Source organism: Cibotium barometz, chromosome 40, assembly GCF_041138505.1.
Source record: "Cibotium barometz isolate CiBa-2024 chromosome 40, ASM4113850v1, whole genome shotgun sequence".
Taxonomy (NCBI): Eukaryota; Viridiplantae; Streptophyta; class Polypodiopsida; order Cyatheales; family Cibotiaceae; genus Cibotium; species Cibotium barometz.
This window is the reverse complement of record NC_141085.1, coordinates 36,202,582-36,223,282: the sequence shown is the minus strand read 5'-3', so window position 1 is coordinate 36,223,282 and position 20,701 is coordinate 36,202,582. Positions and strand designations below refer to the sequence as shown.

Here is a 20,701-nt window from a genome sequence, read left to right as displayed (position 1 = left end):
TGTGAAATTGTCAAAAAGCTGATTATGTATGTCCAATTTCTAGCTCGATGCGTGGTAATTTGTTTGCAAGAAGACATTCTGTGACGAGAACTTGAGATTTGCAAATTCCATAAGCTTATCCACTCGAAGGGAACTTATCTTTTCTAAGACGTGTGAGGGAGCCTTACCATGCTCTTAATGTTAAAAAGGGAAAGTATAAGGACTTAGTGTACATACTTGCTTAAGACTAGTAGTAAGACCAGACCGTTTTTAAATTTGGTCGACCTAATGTGAGAACTAGTCATTTGTATAGAAGTATTTTTTAACAATAAGAAATACACAACGATTTCCTTGCAATAGTTTACTTGTGAACTTCCCCTTAATTCCTTGCCTTTTGTGAGAGAGACACATCGCATTCTGATGTGATAATAGAGTGAGGACACGACGAACGAGCTAGTACACACACACAATTAAGCTGTAGAGTTTATGGCTCTAAGGTAGTCCCAAAACACATGCTTCGGCAAGGCTAAGGTAAGTTCTTGCAGATGGACTTGCAAAGGTCAAGGAAGTAGACTTAGCAGAGCCTAGGGAGGAACCTAAACTAATGTTTGTTATTAAGGATCTAACTCTAGAAGAGGAAAAGGAACTAGTGGATCTATTAAAGAACTTAAGGTTTTCTTTGTTAGAAATATACAAACATGAAGGGAATACCACCGGAGGTGGTACAACACATGATCCGTATCATTGAGGGATCTAGAACAACTAGGCAACTAGGTAAAGACCTTACTAAAAATGAATATTTCTCCCTACTTGCTTCTAGCAATGTAGTCCCTCATTGTCTCTCCTTCCCCTTGTTCAAGGTTATAATATTGAGGTTATAGATCTATGCAATGGGGCTCTATGTGGTTGCAATGGGTGAGAATCCCATAATGAATGTGTGTCGCATGTGGAGATACTTGGTCCTGGCAATCAAGTCCCTCATTGTCTCTCCTTCCCCTTGTTTGAGGTTATAACATTGTAGTCTTGCATTATCTCTCCTTCCTCTTGTTTGAGGTTATAGATCTGTCTAATGGGGCTCTATGTGGCTCCAATGGGTGAGAATCCCATAATATGTATCTTAAGACCTTATAGGTGGCCTTTTTAAGTGGATTTAGAGACCTAAACCACTAGCCTACTTTGTCTTCAAGGCAAAGTCCAAATGAACAGATCTTGGTGGGGGGATCATCAATCCTTCCCATGGCCTCAAAAACTTGATCAAACTTCTTTAGGCACTAAATGGGATCTTCATCTCCATTAAATTTAGTCATCATCCTTGAGATGTGGATTTGCCCAACTCTGAGCCTCTAGGTGCTATGTTTTGTCGCAACCCCCTTCCCATTTCAAATGCCATCCTAAGTATATCTTTTATATATTTATGTGGTGGTGGAGTGTAAGGGGGCGACTGTGCAATGTCTTTAACGTTTGGAATTTCCTGCCTCATGGGGTTACACTCTGCGGTTTCCAATGACACGCCCTACGTTGGCTTGACTTTTTGCTGTGGGCAGAGGACACATTATGTGATCGCTCTTGTGGATGTGGCTTCATCTCATCCCAAATCTCTTCACTTGAGGTGGATCCAAAGTAGTCGCCTTCTTGAGAGGTGGGCACTCTAATTTAATTGCCTACGACTAAAGGCTATATGTGTTTGAGGAGGTGTGGTTTGATGCACTGCAATTCAAATGTATTATACTTTTCATTATTCTGAATCCGTTTCGCATCAAAGGGTTTTGCTTTGGTGTGAAATGGTCCCTAGTTCTTTGCGAAGTAAGTTTGTAACTAATTTCAGACATGTCTGTTCTACTTAAGCTATAAAAAAAAAGTTTTATTTTTTGAGTTTGATTCGAGCAAGGTGATATGAGGTGACTCGCCTGAATGGAAACAAGGTCTAGGTGTAGTGATAAAGGGAAATGATATAAGAGGGGCAATGCATCACCAACCCTCCAGGATACACCATCAATGACATGCACTCAAGGAAAGGGAGTTCAACCCAAAAATGGCATAGTACAAAAACATTAAAGATCCAATGGTAGAAAAGCCTTCAAGAGCCTTGTCTATGAGAATACATGTAAGGCCTATGGACATGTATAACAGAGGCAACTTGCATAAGTTGCAAAAGGTACATCTTTGCAAGCATGGTGATTAGGCCTACTATATCTACAAAGAGTTGAACAATTGCCTTCAAGACTATTAGAATAAGGTAGTTAATCCCTATCTCCTCATTAAGCTCCTTAGCCTGTTAGAATTTCGTGGTGCTCATGCTAGATCATTATGTGGAGGAGAGAGACTCACAAAATACAAGAAAATATCTTGCTTATTAAGTTGCTCAAAATACAACTAGGCTTCTTGCTCTATACACACAATGCCTTCTAGCTCCACCTTTAAATAGGTGAGCTAGTGGACCATAAGTCCATTCACACACACACCCTTCTCCTCCCCTTTTACTAAACCTTAGTCTCTTAATACCCCCCCTCAATACCAACTATGAAAGAAAATTGGAATAGGTGGTATTGGACATAGGTTACTTTTATAACATTAGGCGTACAAGGTTAGGAATATAGGTGTGGTTACATTGAGATTAAAAAAAATTTCTCAGTGGAGTTAGAGGCTGATACAAAGTTAGCCTCTGACTCTTTATTAGGACATTTAGAAGTGATATGTCCCGTTTGTTTACACTTGTTACATTTCATTTTGTTGGGATATTTGATCCAACAATTATTTGCCAAATAACCCACCTTTTTGCAATGGACACATCTTACTTTGATCAGTTTGTGCATAACCACTAATTATGATTGTGATTAGCTTCATTAGTGTCAAAGAACACTTTGTGTCACGTAGGCTGTAATGCCTGTGAGACCGACGGCAGACCGGATGGCCATGTCCGGGGTTCAGTGGGAGAGGACGCCCATGCGGAGTCATGGGCGGCCAGGCTAGTGTGGACGGCAGGCCACACACTATATAGCCTGGGGGATGAGGGGCAATCCTCATTCTTCCTCTATGGCTGGGTGGTGAGCCAGAGGCCGTCCCCTCTTGTGGTAACGCCCGTAGTAGCGGCGTTACGGGAATGTAACACTGGTATCAGAGCGTGGTTCGATGGGATTGTCAGAGCCCGCGCGTGACCGGGGGACCGGAGCCCACTCGATGGTTTTCGACCATTCGTCTCCTTATCCTTATCTCAAATGGAGGGTGTGGAAGGAGGCAGCCATGGAAGAATGGAGGGGAAGAACTCTCTCTCTCTCTCTCTCTCTCTCTCCCCGTCACACACAGCAAGTAATGGAGGTAAGCGAAATTCGTTTTGTTTTGTCTCTCTGCGTTGAAATTGTAATTCGTTTCGTAGGAGATAATCGCCTATCTGTATGCTGTGTGTGGGAGTGGGGGGGGCGAGAGCCCACTACTGTGCGTGGGGGCGAAGAGCAGCCACGCTTTGAAGACGAAGCTGTTGAATGCGATGGCTGCGTGGCCAACCTTAGGCGGCCGCGTGCGTTGAGAGGCGAAGACCACGTATGGTGTGGCTAGACACCCGTAGACTGTGTGTAGAGCCTGGAGGGGGGCGAAGAGGAGCCCCACGGCGAACAGGTGGGGGGGGGCAAAGACCAACCCCACGAAAAACTGCTGAAACGCCAAATCAGCGCGAGCCTGGGCTGGAAACTCGCGACCCACGTCTGAGTGGGTGGGGCGTGTGGAGCGGCTGTCGAAGGCGAACACCATGTTTGAAGGCAGCAATAGCCAGCCCAGTAGCTGCGACTTGCGTTGTGTGGAGCTGCTGCTTAAGGCGAAGAAAACAAATGCGCCCGTTGCTATGTTGACCAGTGTGGGGGGGGTGAACGCAGCCCAGGCGAAGACACGACCTGCTCCCTCGACTGTGAATACCGGCTACGGCGGGCGTGTGGAGGAACATGGCAATGCAACTGCTTTGCCTGAGCCACGGGCCACCCAGGCGGCGGTCGGCCTAGCCAGGCCAGCCAGGGGCGGCCAGGCGGCGGCCAGCCCCACGGCGGCCAGCCAGCCCAGCGGTCGGGCGGCCATGCCAGCGTTGTGGACACCCCCACGGGCGGGCGAGCGGCCACGCCCAGACGGCGAGGGCGACTGGAGCCCGTTATTTTTTTATTTTTTTTTAAAAAAAAATCACATTGGCGGTCAGCGGGTGGCATGCCAAACGGCGGCGGCCACACTCCCCACGGGCGGGCGGCCACGCCCAAGCGGCAAGGGCCGGCCCGGCTCGTTATTTAAAAAAAAAACACACAAAACAACGGCACACCCCATGAAACAAATCCACACGGCCGTCGTGTCGTATGGTCGTAGTGCCTGTTTTCCACGAAAGAGACCCACCGCACACGGCCGTAGCGTTGCGTGCTAAGAGAGAGACAAATCCCACGGCCGTAGTGCTGAGTCCTTCGAGAGAGAGCCGTTCTATGGCCGTTGTGCCTAGTGAACACGTCTATGACCGTAGCACCTCGAAAGTAGCACATGTGGTGATCACACATTTGGTTCAGAGAACTAAATTTAAGCTGAGCATAGACTTAGTGTTGACCATCAAAGTAACGTAGTTTGGCTAGTGTAAATCAAAAACTGAGGTGTGTTTTACTTGGGCTAAGAGGACCGGCAATGGCGTCAGTTGTGCCCAAATTAGACGAACTCCTTATCACGAGAAATCTAGGTAAGCCTAATTGAGCCGTAGTGCTCATAACCCTTCACAATCTTTTAACAGATGCTAGAAGATTGTGATAAACTTTGGCAAATGAGAACCATGTACAAGCGTAGTCTTGATGTGGTTATGCCTTGTGTCCAAACAAGTTGCTTACTGTTTGTAGCAACAAAAGGCTTTGGCCCGTAGAGGCAAGCTGGCCCTTGTTGGTAGTAACAAAATAGTGTCACTACTTGGGTCTAGAGAGTAGTGACTAGTTTGATTTAGTCACGTGATTGCCTGGTAAAAGTAATCCCTAAGGTGTGTATTACTTGGGATTAAGGGGCTAGTAGTGCTGCTAGCAGTACTCAATTGAATGGTTTATCTAGGAGTACTAATAATAATAGCAGATTTAGGATTGATTTGTAGAAATCAAAGATAAATCTGAAAGGGTATAGTCTTGAGATGTAATGCTCAATGCCCTTATAAAATTTGATCGAAGAGAACTATTCTTAAACTCACTAGCATGGTTTTCTCTTCTTTTTATTGCCATGCGTTGACATCCCACTGCTCGAGAGTTTGTGGTGATCTTTCGAGGGGGGAAAGAGCCTTTTTATATGTCACATCAATTGGTTTGGTGGTAATTTGATGGTATGGGACATCAAATTCTCACGGAATCGATTGTAGTCTTGGTGGAATGGGACGCCAAGGCTTGTGCATGTAACTTGACTCTTTGGTAGGTCTGTATGTACACTTGTCTGCAGTGATGATAAAGTGTGCAAGATAAAATTTGAACTTTGAAAATTACCAAATATAGCCATAAGTTGGGATAAAACCCAATTACAGAGTTCGGAGAAGCTCTAGGTAGCAAGACCATGATGGTGTACTAGTGCTAACAGAGTGATTTAGTTCCGGAGTGATCTAAATCTAGAGGTTAGCAGTAAGACTAGTTTGGTTGGACAGTTTCATGCATGGGGGACGCCCTATAACATTTTGCAAGCGTAGTCTTGCCTATGTTCAACATAAGTGTGCGATTGTGAGCACATTTTAGTTGCTACCATATGAATTTGGGAAATATATTACTTTCCTACATAAGCAATTGTAATATTGCATGACCGGCTATTTTGCTTACAAAGTTCATGTGCGTGTAAACCCTATAAGTCGTATGACCCCTGGGAAATGAGTGGAGCATTTCTAGGATTTAATAAGGTTTTACATGGCAATAGTGAGTAGTATCTCACTCCAGATGAGCCTGGTTGTTGTTAGTATCGGATCCGACATATGAAGTGTATACAAACTCGGGCTGAGTTAGGATAGAAGGCTAAGCCGGAGAGCTTAGTGGTGAATCCTACTGTATCTGGTGAGTTTTGACTTAACCGGAGTGTTAAGAAGTAAACTCAAAGTCTGGGGCTGAACTGGAGTGTTCGGAGGCAGACATATCTTTTGTTAAATCGGAGAATTTAGCAACAGATGAGCTTGGGGTGAACCATGGTACCCAGGAAAAAAGCTCTTCACACTAAAATAGTACACAATAATTTTAGGGTGATAAAAATCCATCTCGTAGGAATGTTTTACAACTTTCCATAGATGATAGATGAGACCATGTACTTTACGGAGTTAAAGTACATAGGTGGTGACTTCGGCGCCACATTTTTTGTAGGAAGTCACCAGTGGTGTGGTTAGGTCAGCCGAGACTCCACAAGACCTATGCACTAGTTTTTAAGTTGACCTCTATGATAAGGACGTCCAAAATTCGTGTTGTAATACCAGAAATTGTACTGCAATGTGCAATGGAGGGGTCAATTTGTGTAGTCACTTCTTAGCAGCAAGTGACTTAAGCATCTTGTTATAGATGGTTGTATATGGTACTCCCACTCGGGGGAGGTACGCCATGGGTACGGAGTTACTCACAGACTAGTATGGAGCTACTAGTGTGATGATAGTGGGTACGTAGTTACTCACTACTAATCATAACTGCTAATAACATTAAGATCCTCGAGTGAAAGATACTCTAGATCAACATTTTAAATTACCGAACCACAATCCATGAGTATCGAGGTACTCATAAATATGTTGACGTTGCTCAAATCGAGGGACCGATTTGTTCGATGGTATGGAATAAGCAAGGAGAGTGGAGTAACTTAAAAAGTTACACATCACTAGTCCTAGTGAGTCGTCAAGGTCATCCGTAGTTTGATGATCCCCTCTACCTATCAGATAACATTCAATTTTGCAAGCCCTGGCATTTAATCCGTAGTGATTATGAGTTTGGTGTGAGATATGGTTATGAAGTTCTTACAAGAGTACTCGTTTATTTGCTTGTCATCGGTTATAGCTTGGTAGAGATTGCCACCTGTGATGGGTAGGTAGCTTTGCCGCTATAATGATGAGGAGGCAGCAAATAATGTTCTCATAGTTATACTTCATACCAACACCAAACAGGGATAGCATGAAATTCCTAAGTTCATCATCACGAAGTACTGTGATGTTTGCATTTATATTGAATGTATGATGTAATGAGACATTGGGCTTGTGTAATTACCATCAATTATCTAGCAACCTATGGCTTCGCAGCAAGCTCAGTCATTATCTGTGGAGTGATAATGTGGTTATTAGTAGTTTGGAATTTTCTTGATAGATGGTACAACCCACCCAAATGATTTATAAGTGTGTAACCGCTTATGAAGGGTAATAATATGCAACAATGAAGCACTTTGTTACAAGTGTGAAACCACTGATCTGTTGCAAAGCATTTTATCAATAGTACCACCATATGTGCGTAAACACTATACCACATCTTCGGTGCAAGATGTTTAAAAGTTTCTTGGAAGGACTCAAGAATAAAAATATATTTAACACGGTCTAGATTTGTTCTTGGACCTATGACACTAGCGCGTAGTCCGCTTGAGAGTACAGTTTTTGAGGACAAAAACCTTTCTTGAGGGAAAGGAGGGATATCCTCAAATACCACATAAACTGGAATAGTTGTGTGAGTCCAGACAATACTTGAAGGGATGTGTCTGGTAATAGCAACAAAGAGTTATAAGTGATTGGATGTAACTCCAGACACCCGTAGTGGTGCCAGAATCGTTATCAAACATCTCCGCATACTATATGGCCCCGCAAAGATAGTATGGCATAAGAGATAGGAAGTTTGATTGTTATATTTGAAGGGAAATCTTCAAAAGTTACATTTACTCTGAGTTAACCATCCGTAGATTGATGGTAGTTAGAAACTCAACAAGATTCTAGAGCATATGCTTGTGCAAAGAGGTTACTCTAAGAGAGAAAGTATCTCTCAGCTTTGGAACTAATCCTTGTGATGCATGATTAGATTGGCTCTAGTTTATTTCTCCTATGGCCGTAGAACTTTCCAAGGAGAAGTTTTAACAAGTTGGTGATGCAACATGGTAGCGTAGTCTACAAATATCTAGTAGCATAGTCTAAGAACTTGCGCTACTAGAGTGCTCTCCAGTACATTAGCTTCTGTGCTAATGACATGATGCAAAATCAAGGCATGAAATTTGCCTTAAGGTTTTGGTTGAAATACCAAATCATGGCTTGTGTGAGCATGATCCCGTCTTTACAGAGGTCTGGCACGCTGTACGCGTACGCACTTTGTCACAGCCTCGCCCACCTTCCTCGCCGGCACATAATGCTAGTCCGGAGAGACTGGCCGTAGGTGCGACGGGTAGCGAGGCGAAAGTTAGTCTGGAGAGGCTAGCCGAGTCTTCAGGGTATAGTTTTGATAGTCCAAGTGTGGGTCATCCTGGGATTCAGAAGACCTATGCACTAGTAAAAAGATAGTTTTATTGGCCTAGTTTGTTTACGAACGTCCAAACTTATGTGCTGAAATGCAGTAAGTGCCAGGTCAATAAACATGAACGTCTTAAGGTTGGAGAACTACTCCATCCGCTGGAGATTCCTCAAGGGAAATGGGAAAGAATTTCCATGGATTTCATTACCGGTTTACCCAAGACGAGTCGAGGGAATGACTCGGTGTGGGTGGTAGTGGACAGGTTAACTAAAATGGCAAAGTTTATTGCCACGAAGAAAACTGCAAAAACGCCAGAGTTGGCAAAACTCTTTATTGAACATCTCTACAAGCTATATGGCCTGCCCGCAGATATAGTGTCGAATAGAGATAGAAAGTTCAACAGTCATTTTTGGAGGGAAATCTTTAAAAAGTTGGATACTGCTCTGAGTATGAGTACAACAAATCATCCGGAGTCTGATGGTCACACTGAAAGAGTTAACTAAATTCTAGAGGATATATTGCGTTCTTATGTTGATAAGAAGCAATCAAATTGGGAAGAATATTTGCCCATATTGGAGTTTGCTTATAACAGCTCCAAGCATTCAGCGACGACCGGATTTACACCATTCATGTTAATGTATGGATTCCAGCCGAGATCTCCGATGGCTGTAGGCTTAGAAAAGGAGAAGATTCAATCTGTCAAGGAGTTCCTTGATAAATGAACGATATGCTCAAAGCTGCACGCGAGAGCATCCGTAGGCGCACAGGATCGCGCTAATACATTTGCCGATAAAGGACGCAGACAAATGACCTTTGTAGAAGGTGACTTTGTATTTTTAAAGGTTCCTGCGCAGTCAGAAACCATGCAAATGAGAAAGTGTAATAAACTTTCTCCTAGATATTGCGGTCCTTTTAAGGTCCTTAAGAAGATTGGGGACGTAGCCTAAAAACTTGAGTTACCGGAGAGTTCTCAAGTTCATCCTGTCTTCCATGTCAGTAAACTGAAGAAATCAGTTCACGGGTTAGAGAACGCAGTTTCTCTAGATATTTTGGTGGAATTGATCACTCCACCAAAGATACCACATGAACCGGAAAGGATTCTTGGGTATCGAGACAGACAAACCCAACATAAAGTGTACCAGGAGGTACTTTTTAAATGGACAGATAGGGATGAGGAGTAGCAACCTGGGAACGCCGTAGTGCAATTTCCAAAAGGTTTCCCCAGTTTGTTTTCGAGGACGAAAACTCTTCTTAAGGGGGGGGTAATGTCACGTAGGCTGTAATGCCTGTGACCGACGGCAGACCGGATGGCCATGTCCGGGGTTCAGTGGGAGAGGACGCCCATGCGGAGTCATGGGCGGCCAGGCTAGTGTGGACGGCAGGCCACACACTATATAGCCTGGGGGATGAGGGGCAATCCTCATTCTTCCTCTATGGTTGGGTGGTGAGCCAGAGGCCGTCCCCTCTTGTGGTAACGCCCGTAGCGGCGTTACGGGAATGTAACACTTTGTTTGGTGATTAAGATCACCATTAGTGTTGAAAAACACGATTAGTGCTTAAAAGCACATTTCTAGCGTCTAATGACACTTGCATTGGTGATTAGATTCACCATTAGTGTTTAAGAACACTCTTAGTGTTTAAAAACACTTTGGAATGACTTCCTTTTGCTGGATTAGAAGCCTCATTAGTGTTAATAAACACTATTAGTGCTTATAAGCACACTTTGAAAAAGCTTTGTGCACTTGAAGATGTTGTTGATGAGAATGAGGCTCATGAATACCTCATGGTGTATGCCCACCACTTCAAACTCAAAATAGGATCTGCAACAAGCTCTCACAAGAGCACTTAAGTGATTAGAGCTAAGAGGAGAGGATTAGAGCAAAAAGAAGCTTGATTTTGAAGCTTTAATGGAAGCTTCAATGGCTTTCAAGGAGAGCAACCTGGGTTTTTTCACTCCCACAGTTGATTCAGCCAGCCATTAGGGCTAAGATTTGAGCTGTAGGATCTTGAGACCATGGGCTTCAAAAGCCCTATGCTCTCTAGGCCTGCAAATCGCCTACACGGTGAATGGTCGTACGACATCAGCTGCGTAGAAAAACGACGCCGGCCTGCTCAAAGGTCAATGCCACGACGTCCTGAGAGTGAAGCTCACAATTGATTGTACGAGGCTGAGCGCCCAGGAGTCTCCTTCATCTTCCTAGTTGATAGCACATTGAGATCTTGCCTCCACGAGTTGCTAGATCTCCTCCACTGGCAGGAGGTTCAGCTCCACAAAAGAAAAAAGAAGAAAATTGACCTATTCTAACCACAAAAGAGGCCTAATCTTTCCAAGCTCTGATACCATGTTAGAATTTCGTGGTGCTCTTGCTAGATCATTATGTGGAGGAGAGAGACTCACAAAATACAAGAAAATATCTTGCTTATTAAGTTGCTCAAAATACAACTAGGCTTCTTGCTCTATACAATACCTTCTAACTCCACCTTTAAATAGGTGAGCTAGTGGACCATAAGTCCATTCACACACACACACCCTTCTCCTCCCCTTTTACTAAACCTTAGTCTCTTGATATAGCTCACCTTAAATAGGTGAGCTAGTGGACCATAAGTCCATTCACACACACCCTTCTCCTCCCCTTTTACTAAACCTTAGTCTCTTAATATAGCCATGTTAGTAAGATTCCCTTACTAAGAGAACCTTTGATAGAGGAAGATCCCCTAAGAGTATGGAATCCAAAGGTAGAACAACAAGATGCCATACACAAGAGTCAACAATTCCCTTTATTGCACTAGCACAAAGGAGATATTGGGCAAGCTAGGCAAAGAACTAGCATTGGAAAAGATATCTAAGAGGACCCCAGTTAGACCGAACTCCTAAAGAAGGGGTGGCAAAAGAGGTATACAATAATGTTCTCTAAGAGCCACATTCTCCATCCACTTCATCTATGCATAACATTGGGATTGAAGTTACGTCTATGGTGGATGTAAGTAACAGGTTTGAAGAACACTACTCCTCTATGATGCCAGTATGGTATTGATAGATACTCACATCTTGAATACATGAAAGGGAAGCAGCTAGCTAAGATGAAGAGGAGGAGGGCAAGTGCATAAAGCTTTACAACATATAAAATGAAGGTTTGCAAATGCCAAACCTCCCCCTAATATGCATCAAGTTAACAAGTTACTTGTCGAGGTCACACAAGGGGTGTTGGTAAGTTACCTATCGCTCAAGGTTACACAAGGAGTGCTGACAAGTTACCTTTTGAGGTCACACAAGGAGTGCTGACAAGTTACCTGTTGAGGTCACACAAGGGGTGTTGACATCCATGCTCAAAGGTATAGATCATTGCCTAATTTCACCATATGAAAGAGTTGATTCTTATCAATGCGCAAGCTATCAAGACCCATGAGAATTGGGCAACAAACTATAACAATTCTTTCATCATATCTCACGAACATGAATCAAACCACTACATAAGCAGATGATAATTATGCTTATGGAATCCTTGAAAGAGAAGGATTTAGAGCTGCAAAAGGTGGTAGTAGCAAAGAAGGCCACATCACAAGACCACAACACAACCACAAGTAGTAGAGGTCCAAGGACAACAATCTCATAAGTGCTAAGTTTGCTTCTAGGGAAAAGGATGTTGATGCTCATAGGTCACAAATCCAAGATTTGCAAGGGAAATCCTAGAATAAAGAGAAAGAGTTAACAGAAGCCTAGGTAAAGTTTAACGATGGCCTCGGACTTGAATAGTGAAAGCTAGATATAGTGCAAGCAAACCCAACCCATGTAGAAAAAGCAAGGTCGAGGCCTATGAAAAAAGATTCTCAAATCTCAAAGCATAGATCGCAAACCTCACCCAATAGGTGACATAACAACAAAAGAAAAGGGAAATAGTGAATAGGAGCCATGACCAAGGTCAACCAATCCAAGGGTAAAGACATGCTAAGCTTAATTAGACCAAGGGCATGGTTGAAGACCACAAGGTCAAGCGACCTAAGGGTGAAGACATGCTAAATTTAATTAGACCAAGGTTATGATTAAAATTTACTACACCAAATTGTATGAGTATGTCACTAATTCTTGTCAATAAGATCATCAATGTAGATAACAAGCAAAATCAGACATTGTAAAAAAAAAATCATACTACTATTTAGGCCCCAAGGTTCAACCATGAAATTATATAACCCAACCTCTCCAATACAAGGCCCCAAGTTTCAACTATCACTAAAGTCAAACGATATTGGGTGCCTAAGAATATCTTAACCGCTCAAAGCTACTATGATGGCATCACTAAAGTCCAGATTTCCAAAAGTCATCATAAAGGCATAGTCACAGAAATGCAATTGACGCATCAAGCCATAACCTAAGCAATGGTAGTTGGTGCCAATTAGACTACTAAAAGTTCAAGGTTACTATGAGGGTAACAGGTGGTGGGTGTGGTTAACCAAAGCTCAAGATTGTACTTTGCCAAGAAGGCCAAGCACCACCAAAAAGCAACAATAACTTGAGGAGGCTAAACCTTGTTACCACACCTAGCAACCAATACATCTACTTGAAGCCCAAAGTTTCTACCAAGAGAGCTACCAAATTTAGGTACCCAAGCATGGAGCAAACTCAAATGGAGCTACCCAAGGAAAGTGTTCAAGTGTCATCGCTAACATAAGAAAAGAACCAAATTTAGGTACCCAAGCATGGAGCAAACTCAAATGGAGCTACCCAAGGAAAGTGTTCAAGTGTCATCGCTAACATAAGAAAAGAACCAAATTTAGGTACCCAAGCATGGAGCAACTCAAATGGAGCTACGAAGGAAAGTGTTCAAGTGTCACTACTAACATAAGAAAAGAACCAACTTCTTACTGTAAGCCTTATGAGAGATCCACACGAGCATTTGCTCAAAAACGGTAAGTTACCACAAGAACCTCTTAGCCCAAGGGTAAAATAAGTAAAACATACCTACTCTAGGAAGGTTAAAGCGCTCATAACAGAAACACAAGAATCCCCAACCCAAAAAGGCATGGTATCATAAGAACTTGTTTGCGACCATCCTCTACCTCAAAGCAGTATGTGGAATTAGCAAGTGAAATTCTTAAATCAATACCTTGTTGGAGGGAATAAAAACAATTTACAAGGGGAAAACTAGAAGAATCATGGTAAAAAAAAGCCATGACACACGAGAACCTACCACAATCACAAGTGAGCAGTAGAAAAGTACACTAGAGAGCCAATGGTAGATGCAACATGTACCAATATCCAAGGATTTTGAATAGACCATAACTAAACAAAAACATAATGTGTGGAAGCAAAAAACTTGGCCTACACAACAGGTATGAAAGGTCAGCTTACCCTAAGAAGTGCAAAATAAAAACTAGGGACCAAATTTTTTTACGTCTACAATGTTATGTGTATAAAATCATTTTGTTCACTGTACAAGTGCAATGGTCCGTGGACCATTGCAAATGGTGGTCCTGATGTATGCTTCTGAATGTTCAAATTGAAATGGTCTAGGCATAACTTTATATGTTGGTGGTAGAAGTCTCAAATTCATAAAGAACACTAGAAAAAGCAATTCGTGCCACATATAGATTGAACAATGGTACACGAACAAACCCAAGTCATACGTTAATGATCCTATGAACAATTCTAACTGTGTGATGTATAAAATCAACATGCTCAAATGGCCCAAGTCATAGGTCAATGATCCTATGAACAATTCTACTCGTGTGATGTATAAAATCAACATGCTCAAACAGCCCAAGTCATAGGTGAAAGATCATACGAGCAATTCTAGCCGTCCGATGTATGAAATCAACATGCTCAAATGGCCAAGTCATAGGTGAATGATCATATGAGCAATTCTAGCTGTCCGATGTGTAAAATCAACAACCCAGTCATAGGTGAATGATCATACGAACAATTCCAACCATCCCATGTATAAGGCTGGTACACACTAGGGGGTGCCCGTCGAGAAATTTTGGGGATGGCCAATAAAGTTAAAAAAAAGGCTTGGCAGACATCCCCCCCCTTACACACTACCAAGTTGAATACCAGACTTCAATCCTAGTCACTTGCCACCTATTGCCCAACTTTTTCAAAAGCTTAGGCAAAGATGGGCACCTCATTTCCCAACCAATCAAATTTTACGCTTTTCAATTTTTTGTTTTTTTTTGTGAAACAACACTTTTTAGAGTGTGTAACATGGGTGCCCAATGCCCATGCATATTTTTCCATGCCCATGCTTTAGGCACTCAACTCGGGTGCAAATGGCCCCCAGTCAAAGGTCGATCCTACGAACAATTCTAACCGTCCGATGTATAAAATCAACATGCTCAAACGCTTCTTCATCAAGCGGTCTGGCATATAATTAATTCAATACAACTGCTATATTGGTTCCCGTATTATTCCAACTGCATGCAAATACAGGTGCCTATAAAAGCATTCTGCTGCGTCTTCTTTCTAGTTTCTGCTGAAATTTCACTCTGGTACAATAATAATTTTAGAAACCCTAAACCATATTTGTAACGTATGATTATTTGATCAACTATTGATCAATAGTTGATCAACTATTGCCAACATGTAATCCACCACACTCCAGAGAGGGAGAGGAGTGTTTATGATGCAAAATGATGGGAAAAAGTACATGTGTGTGTGTGTGAGAGAGAGAGAGAGAGAGAGATGGACTTTGCAGATGGGTCTTCAAGGACTGTTTGGTAGTATAGCCACAAATGCAGCCAAAACGTTGCATGTATTCAGAGAACAGCCTAAGACATCCAATCAGTGTCTTTGCCTTGCATTCCATAGAAGAATCAACTACGAAATGCCCGGAAAGATTGATAAGAAAAGCGGCAAAAAGTAAGCTTATCCAACCGATGTGGTTTCAGTCCCAACACTGCCTGCACCACCACCATCACTCCCACTTTTTGAATCCTCATGGGCACCCCCATTTTGAGAAGCCCCATTTTTAGCAGCAATATTCTCCTCGACCTCGGAACTTTCCTGTGCAGCACCTCCGTTCGCCGTGACACCATCGCCATCGTGTGAAACCGATGACAGACTTTGGTCATCCACGACAGGAAGGTACTTTCCTTCAATGAAACCTTGCTCATTGAGAACACTCACGAACCGATAGGTGGCCTACATCATCCAAAGAAAATCAAAACAAAAATTATGCTGCATTTGTAAAAAACATCATCTTATTATTTTTGAATCATCCTAAACTGTATGGAAATGCATGCCTGTGTGGGTCTCTTGAACTTGTCAACCAAGGCAGATGAGATTGCAGACAGTTTTCCTTCAAGAAGTTTGCTCTTGAGATCCTTTTGCACTAAGGGGGTGAACTGCTTGTCCAATGACTGTGCTGCATAAAGCCATGCTATCACAATGGCAAGAAGAATGCCTCCGAGGTAAGGTGTGGAATTGGCCAGTGAGCCGAAACCAAGAATAAGAAACTGCTGGATAAGTGCTCCCCCTGATTTTCCTAGAGGGTTGCAAACAACATCAATTGCTGCTTTTCCCTTCACCTGCACATAAGAGACCAAAACAGTGACTTGCCATAAACAGTGCGGATGCATTCACACTCATGGTTTGTGAATCAACTCGCATCTTAAAGTGGTTTCACTAATTAAAAAACCCTCTACATTCTTGGCCCCTAAAAAATGGCCCCTTTATTTCATATACTTACACCTTGTTAAATAATTGCATAAAACTTTAACATCATGAGAAGATAAGTATGTATATGTCATGTGCATGACATGGACATGCTAATCTCCTTGCTAATCCCTGAAGGGCAACAGATAAAAAGACTTGATTTTGAAGCTACAGCAGCTAGCATAGGGAGGGAAGGCATTGGAATGGACCAGGAGGCTGTTGGTCAGCAAATAAACAAGATCTGTTGTCAGCTGCAGCAAGAGAAGAATTTATGTCCAGGGACCTGGCCGACAGAGCAGGTCGGCCATTCCACTTGTGTTTCCAAAGCCTATAAATAGCAAAGGCTAGGCTCCTTGTTGTTCATTCAGTCCCCTTGTTGGGATTGAGTCATAGACTAGGGTTTTCAACCGTTTCAAGGGCAGCCTATGGCTTGCCAGGTATAGAATATACTGAAAACTCATGCGTTTTGCATCAGGTTGTTCCCGGAAAGGTGTTTAGGGCTGAAAGAAGACTCCCAGAGCTTCTGCAAGTGACAGTATAATTATTTTAAGCAATGTATTCGCAAGTCCCCTTATGTTGAACCCACCTGCTATTTCACATATTTTTTGACACCCCGCCCTCATGTTGTGCTTCTTTGACAGCCAGGTGGGCAGCCTATCTACTTAGACGAGTCCAGGCTGACCATAACAAGAAGCTTCTTTGCATGTGGCATAAGTGACAAATCACATTGCATAAAATCAATACCTTTGTGTCTTCATCAAGAGGAATGTAGGCCATCTCTTTACAAGGGTCAAAGAGACTGTACTTGGCACTTTTGCTGAATATGTTCTGTATGGCGCCTACATACACAGCTGCTAGCAAAGGGGTCATCCCAAACTGGGCAAGGGCTGGAGCTAGTGGTTCACTGAAGAGCACTAAACCGAAAAAGGCTATCCCAGTGATAAGAAGAACGGTTGGAGTGATGGTAGCAGCTACTCCCCATCCATATTTGCGGAAAATAAACCGACTTAGTAGCATCATACTGAATGTCACTATTCCTGTGTAGGCTGAGAAGTCACCCATAAAAGCTGAGTACTCATTCGGACCTGGATACTGCAACAGGAAGAAAAATGAAGCATGCCATCAGAAGAGTATATTATGTTTGCGACAATGCCATGTGCACAGATGCAAATCATTGTATTTGCTTGTGATGAAGTGGGTCTGAATAATATTCTTGCCTCACCTGAGCTTTAAGCTTTGATTTCCAAGTCACTTCAACAAGGTTGATGCTGATACCATAAGCTACCACTAGAGTTGCGAGGTCTCGGACATATCTCGAGTTTAGCAAAAACTTTGCACTCTCCACCATGGAGAGCTTGGGCTTCTCTTTCTGCACATATCATTTGTTTTAAAGTAAATGCTTGTCTTCACCTCCAACTCAACCAGGCCTTTATGAAGCCCACACACACACACATGCTTACATGCATACACACATAAACACCTGCATGTATGTATCTATCTATGTATGTGTGTGCATGTGCATGTTTATTGAAACTTAAAACCAAGATAAAAGTACCTTTTTCCTGGCCTCTGCTTTTGGAAGGGCAGGATCATTAACCACAAACTTGTTAACCCACCAGTAGATGGCACAGATAGCAAGCCCAAGTACCACCACCAAGCTCATCATCCCCTTCAAAGAGAATCCCCATCCGTCTACCCCGGGTCCTAGCTCTTTCCGAAGGCTGGAGAAATACTTGACCGTTCCGCCGGAGAAAACCAGTGCAACATTTGCTCCCAAGCCAAAAAGAGGGTAAAATTGCTTGGCCTCATCAACTGTGGTGATCTGAAAATTTTTCAAAATAATCAAGTGATTCAGAAAAAAACTAGCCCAGTTTATTATTTATGTGAGTGAAAAATAGATCAACATACCTGATTGGCAAACCCCCAGAAGAGGAGGGAGACTACCACACTTCCCCATAGCTCTGCCATCACATAGAAAAGACAGAAGGTCCAGATGCGGAGAATGGCGATTGGCCCGAGGAAGCTCGGACCCAATGCGGCCAGAAGCGAGTCAGCCAGGCCGACCGGATGTAGAACCTCTCTGAGAGGGTAAAGCAGGAATGCAAATGCACCAAAGAAGCCAATGAAAGGGAAAATGCAGGAGTAGAAGAGGGCCTCCTTGGATAACACATTGGAGAGCTTAGTGTAGATGACCATGAACCCAATGGCCATGGGCAGATTGACCCATGTCTTGAGAAAAGGGATGATTTCTGCACTGCTGCCTTTTGCTGTGACCACCAACACATCCTTAGTGTCTCTTAAGATGGTGTAGTTGAACAGAATGCAGAAAAACATGAGGCCTAGAGGGATCACTTTCTTCAATGTGGTGATTTTTAAGCCCAAAATCTTCTTCTTGGGTGAACTATCAACAGGTCCATTTGGTGGAAAAGGCGATGAAGTCACAGCTGATCCTTCTGCTGCTCTGATGAGAGCCCTCCTTTTGGGAAGAAAACCTAAACTGGGAAAAGACCCTGATGTGGATAATTTAGAAGAAAACCCTAATTTTTTAGGAAACCCTAATCTCACCCGGGTTTTTTGCTCCTGTGGTTGTTGAGAGAAGGCCCTCCTGCCAGTATTAATATTTCGCCTCTGGCTAGCTGATGTGAGCAAGAATGCATGGCTTCTGGTCCTTGTGCTCTCTGTGAAGGGGAGCTGAGATGAAAATACCTGCATAGAATGAAGAGTCTCCATTCATAAGAGGGGTCTGTTGTATTCTCAAATAGGTTTTGCTTTAATTCGGAACTTAATTCTAGCCTTTTCTGATCTCTCTCTCAAATCAAGGCTTTTCTATATCTCTTTCTTAGAGTTTTAGGGTTTCCTTACTCTAAACTCTAGGCTTTTCAGGTTTTGTGATCGCCCGCTTACTTATTGCTCAATAACAAGGTTTTCTAATCGCCCACTTCCAAATCTGAGGGTTTTCTCACTCCACGCTCAATTTCCTGGATTGCCCACTTCAACTCTACGCTTTCTTCGATCGCCCACTAAGCGCCATGGGTTTGTTTCTTCAAAAAGAAGGCCACAGAACATAGGACCCAAAAGCGGGGGGAAAGGAAGATGAACTGCATCGCCCACTCTGAACTCTAGGGTTTCTTCACTCGCCCACTAAGCGCCATGCCTTCATTTCTTCAAAAGAAGACAATAATGGAGGATCCAAAGAGGGAAATGAAGAAGAAAAGAAATGCACTATTGAGAGGACTCTCTATTGTTTCCGTCCCTGTTTCTGCTACAGATAAATGGAGGCCGGATTGTACTGCATTGTGGCGAGATGAGTCCGTTCTGCAAGGGGGGAGAGCGTGCGCCAACACTGCGTGGATCGGGCAAGGGTGCGATTCGTCGGGAGAGAATCAAGGCGTGGCGACGCCAGTGGGAGAAGAGAGAGAGAGAGAGAGAGAGGGAGAGAGGGGGAAGGACAGAGGGACGTGCCACTTGTCATGACTGTTGTCAAGGCACGAGAAAGGCTCTCTTTTTGCATTTAAAAAAATTGCTACTCCCAGGTGTAAAACCGTAAACAAGTTTCTCTTAGGGCCTTTACACACCGCCCAATCTCACCCAATGCGTGCTGCTGGTCTCGTAGTCTTCAATAGGCAGGGGTTTACACACCGCCTAAGCTAGAATCTTTCAAAAGGTTAGTCTTCAATGCATTATTGACAGAAGACTACAACTGTACTTGAATTTGATTGGTGGGATGAGTGGGTGCCCAAGTTTGGGCAGCCAACGTTGGCTGCCCATGAAATTGCTTATCATGGGCGCCAGTCAACTGCCACCTCACCTTTTGACGTCTACCCAATTTTGGTTGTGTGTAAAAGGGGCACGCCTATCCAGCCCAATTTAAGCATCCGATTGGCTCCCAGCATTAATGGTGGGCGGGCAGACCTTGGTGTGTAAAGGCCCTTACCATCTCAACTCTCGAGGACCAAAATTGCTGACACACCTGGACACCCACGAGAAGCGTTTTTCTAGTGTTCCAAAAAATAAACCAACGTATTTATAGCCTACAATTTTTGTTTTCTAAGGTTGCATTTTAAAGTTTTTTTTTTTGGGTAATCTATCAACCAAATCCTCCTCACCATCAAAGATTGTTATAGAGCCCAACGCCCCCCCTGCCCCCCGCCCTTCTCTCTCTCTCTCTCTCTCTCTCACACACACACACACACACACACACACACACACACACACACACAATGGAGAAGCTTGAGAAGGTGGACGACTTTAGGTTGCGGAAGGGGTGGTGTATAGATCAATAGGAAGGGGTTCATGGCTTGGTTGTGTAGCCTTCACAAATCAACATGCTTCCTTGCATGCATGCTTGGGACTTGGTGGCATACAATGGTTGGCTGCATTATATGATGCAAGTGCTCTATTGGTGTAGTAGATTGTAGCTATGGGAACAAGAACCCATCTTCTACTGCTTAGCGTTTCCTATGCAGAGAATCTCACCTTTATTCTTTATCTGTCTCATTACCGCACACGAGGAGGAGGATGGTAAGGAACATAGAGCAAGTAGGGCGAGGGGGCACCTAGAGGAGGGGGAGTTACTAAGGTTCTTTTTGGTAAGATTGGATATTAGAATGCTAATTAAAATCGGGGTGGCAACCTTGACTACTTAGTACAAGATGAA

At 43.3% G+C, this 20,701-nt stretch overlaps 1 protein-coding gene across 1 annotated transcript; it reads right to left on the bottom strand.

Annotated features, from left to right (window-relative positions):
• Window positions 1-15,037: 15,037 nt before the first annotated feature.
• On the bottom strand, window positions 15,038-19,430 carry LOC147615455 (ADP,ATP carrier protein 2, chloroplastic-like). The gene is made up of 6 exons (XM_086779564.1): window positions 17,953-19,430; window positions 17,600-17,866; window positions 17,267-17,413; window positions 16,789-17,136; window positions 15,633-15,917; window positions 15,038-15,531 (listed from the first exon to the last, which is right to left on the bottom strand). Exons 1-6 carry the CDS (start codon window positions 18,772-18,774, stop codon window positions 15,256-15,258), a joined length of 2,145 nt encoding a protein of 714 aa, XP_086635690.1. The 5' UTR covers window positions 18,775-19,430; the 3' UTR covers window positions 15,038-15,255.
• Window positions 19,431-20,701: the final 1,271 nt, after the last annotated feature.

Coding starts and splice junctions, on each gene's coding strand:
- LOC147615455 (XM_086779564.1), bottom strand. CDS start 18,774: ATGGAGACTCTTCATTCTATGCAGGTATTTTCATCTCAGCTCCCCTTC. Junction 17,137..17,266: donor AATCAAAGCTTAAAGCTCAG/GTGAGGCAAGAA, acceptor TTCCTGTTGCAG/TATCCAGGTCCGAATGAGTA. Junction 15,918..16,788: donor CTCTTGATGAAGACACAAAG/GTATTGATTTTA, acceptor TCTTATGTGCAG/GTGAAGGGAAAAGCAGCAAT.